Raw genomic sequence first — 3,867 nt, 5'->3', positions numbered from 1 at the left:
TTGTTGTGGTTTCTGCTGCTGCTGCTGCTGTTGTTGTTGTTGTTGTTGTTGTTGTTGTTGTTGTTGTTGTTGTTGTTGTTGTTGTTGTTGTTGTTGTTGTTGTTGTTGTCACGATGGCTTCCTAAATAAGACAATTACCTGTACAAATGGTCACTTTCCATTTCTTCCTGTGTGTGTGTGTTGGGTTTTTTTAACGTTATAATGGCACTGTGTAAGACGGCTTAATAATTATACTGTCTAAAATGGTTGCTTTTCTCCTCGACGACAATGTGTGGCGATCTCAGGCGATTTCCGCTCTATTTTCTCTAGAAAAGTGGAGAAATGGTATAGATTTAACGCCCCTATCGACATTGTTAGGTTATTTAAGAGGCAGGACCACCGATTTTTAACATCCATCTCCGAAAAGATCGAACCAAGTGGGAAATTCGTGTAAATTGCCTTTCTCAAGGACACAACGTATGAGGCTCCAACCCCTGAACCAGCAAACTCACGATTACGAGTCCGGTAGCCCAACCACAAGGCTATCGACGCAACTATTTTCTCTGGTAAAAGCAAAATGTTCAACAAAGCCTTCATGTCAATCCAGGTGTGTGTCGTAGAAATTGCATTTATCGAATCTCAGATCTTTATGTATTAATGGACGACCAGCTTCTTTCCATACTTCCTTGCTTTATTTCTTTTCTTAGCATAGAATTTAAAATGCACTTTTGAAAAATGTTTAAAAAACAAAAACAAAACAAAACAAAGCAAAGCAAAGCAAAGGAAATCAGAACGAAAATGGTGAAATGGTGTAGATTTATCAATACTATTGAGTTATTTAAGAGGGGGGGGGGACAACCGAGTTTAATGTCCCTCTCTGAAAGGACAGAGCCAAACAAGAAATTCGTGTAATGTGCCTTTCCCAAGGACACAACGTCGGACCCAGCTGAGGCTCGAACCCCCGAACCCACAATCTCACGATTACGAGTCTGGTAGCCTAACCACTGGGGCCACCGACACCACTAAACACAACAAAACAAGCTAACAAAAAAAAAAACCAAAAAAAAAGAAAAAAAAAACAGTAAAGATTTAGTGCGCGACCACAATGGAAGACTTACCTCAAATGATTTGATTGGCAGATTGAAGTCAACCACCAATTGCCAGCCGCAGGTAATGTCAAGGTCGTGGAAAATGCACACCTCGGCAGTCATGCCATCAGGCCAGCTGTGCTCTACACTGAAGTTCGAACTCTGTACCCCTCGAACCACAGCCGGGAGTGCTGCCAGCACCAGGCAGGACACAAGCAGTCTGGAACGTTACAAGAGGGAATCTTTAAATGTAGATATATTATTATATATTTTTTAAAAATCTATATTTATGACTGTTCGTCACTTTGGACGCCTAAAATTTCCGAACCACTTAACTTTCCTATTCGAAAAAAATTGACGGTGGTTCAGAATCATTTAAAGGGTGCACAGTTATAATATTAAGGAATCTGAAGTCATTGTAGTTTAATTTTCAGTTTTTCATTAGTTTCGTTTCGATCTAATCTTGGGAAAGTACCATTTCTAAGACACCATCGTAAACACATGAGGCTTCCGTTCACAAGCAGTGCCCACTGTTTCCACAATGACTTGACGGTCGATTCTTTTAAGTCCGTGCATCGAATGGGTATCCAGCTAGTGAAAGTATAAGATAGATTTTGTAGAATGATTTGTTTTATTAATCCTTCTGTAGGAGCAATATTGACAGCCTTTGGTTGCAACGAGGTGAAATCAGGAGCTCATCAAAATAATGAAATCGGAAAAACCGTTTATGGCGACATGTTTTACCTTTTTAAAAATCTGTTTTGTTTATTTATTTATTTATTTTTCTTATTTTATCTATTCATTTTTTTTTTATTTTTTTTTTTTTGCTTAACATTTGTTATGTTCATTTAAAATGCTGATGGGTTTTACTGAAAAATGTTGATAAAAAGAACAAAAAATGTAAATTTGCAGTAAGTTTATTATAATAATAATATATTACCATTAAATTAGGTAGTACTGCGTGACGTCACAGTGGAGCCTTTATTACTTAACCTCACGTGTTGCCCACCCCCGCCCCTCCACAACCCAACCCCTCCCCTACTTTTTGCCCACACCCTATATCACCCAAACTTCTTGCCAGCTCGTCACATACCCAATGAGTCATTGGGTCAAGGATCTCCCACTTCACTGACCAAGTCCTGTTAGTTAGACACACCCCGCTGGCTTTAGCCACAAGCTCCACAGTACAAGTAGACAACCTCTCGACCAAAAGAATGACCGTATAGGGTCTCACTAATATGACATGAGTCAACTATAGTATAGATTGTGAAGCGCATAGAGCTTGCTGTTGATCGGGGATTTGCGTTATACTAATGCTGTCTATTTATTATTATTATTAACCAATACAGTCAAGCGTTTCAATATCAAGATCTTATTGAGGCAGGCGTCAACCAATGAAATCATGCGTCATATACGAGTATAATTCGACTCTCACGGCACTTGACGATGGCTGTGAAACCTTTGCGTGGGTTTTAGAGTACAATAGAGCAGTCGTGTTGACTTAATGACTTTGTGGATAAGACTGGAGGCTCATCTTAAGCGTAAAACTACAGCAGGAAACACACAAGTGGATAAAGTCGGTCGCTCTGTGTCAACGGAGGGCAAAAATCAAGACCAGCAGCAGATAGATTTGATTAGGACAGTAAAAAAAAAGACATGTCGTTGTCATTCTTGTTCCTGCTGCCCCAACTACAACTACTACTACTACTACTACTACTACTACTACTACTACTACTACTACTACTACTGTTGTTGCTACTGCTGCTATTCTGCTACTGCTGCTGCTACTACTTCTATGACTATTGCAATTACTATACTGCTGCTGAAGCCGATACTATTACTACTACTGCTGCTATTATACTTCTAATAGCTTCATAAAATATAAACATCAATAACAATAATGTAAATAGCAGCAGTAATACATATAATGGTTTGAACGAAGATTATAATGTATAGTATTATATTACGCTAGTGCTGCTGCTGCTGCTGCTGCTAGTGCTGCCACAACTTCCTGACAACTACCAGACATTAAGCTTCCAGTGAGTGGTTGGCGGGTACCCCGGCGTTGTTTGTTCCTTCTTTCCTATCAAAATTCTATTATCCTTATTTCTCTTCCTTTTTTGTGCTTGTTACTCTCTTACAACACCTCTAAACTTTGGCACTTACATGACCTAATGGTGTTGCGATGGCCGTAAAACTCTTACTACAAAGTTTCTAAGTGAGCTTACCGTAGCATAGTAAAATGTTTCACTTCGCAGCTGTCTCAGATCTCAAATGATGTTAAAATACTGTCAGATGTCGGGCCAACTTCAAGTCGAAGAGTCGAAGAAGGATGTAGTTCTACTGGGCAAATTAGTCAAATATCTCGCAAACTGCTTGACAAATTATAGCTTTAATTTCTCCCTACCGGCGCTCATCTTTTTATATCATTCCCCTCACCCCGGATCTCCTATTTGCTTCCTCCCTCCTACGTCACACGGTGGGGTCATGACCCTCCTGGTGCGTCCCGCTGCCGTAATGTTCCCGGCACGACCGTCACCCAGTCACCCTGTCCCGTCCCGACACACACACTGACATCACATAGGTCTGCGCACTCAACCAGTTGGTACCTTCTCCTTCAAATCGAAAAGCTGCTTGATCTGGTTCCCGTCTGAACACCAGTTGGATAGAGAAATCTTGTTGAGAGTCGAACAAAAGAAGAGCAAAATGTATTTTCAAAACGAATTTCGAGGTCGAATAACGACAGTGAGAGAGAGAGGGGGAGAGAGAGAGAGAGAGAGAGAGAGGGGGGGGGAGAGGA

General features: G+C 40.6%; 1 protein-coding gene across 1 annotated transcript in view; it reads right to left on the bottom strand.

The window, feature by feature from the left end:
- The window catches only part of LOC101852560 (endoglucanase 4), a gene marked incomplete in the record, with an annotated part of 33,211 nt that overhangs the window by 23,740 nt on the left and 5,604 nt on the right, over window positions 1-3,867 (bottom strand). Inside the window, 1 exon segment of the mRNA XM_013085771.2 lies at window positions 1,098-1,287. Coding sequence (XP_012941225.1) covers window positions 1,098-1,287 — 190 coding nt within the window.

Source organism: Aplysia californica, unplaced genomic scaffold, assembly GCF_000002075.1.
Source record: "Aplysia californica isolate F4 #8 unplaced genomic scaffold, AplCal3.0 scaffold00405, whole genome shotgun sequence".
Lineage (NCBI taxonomy): Eukaryota > Metazoa > Mollusca > Gastropoda > Aplysiida > Aplysiidae > Aplysia > Aplysia californica.
Note: the sequence above shows the minus strand (reverse complement) of the source record. Positions and strands in the feature narration are given on the sequence as shown.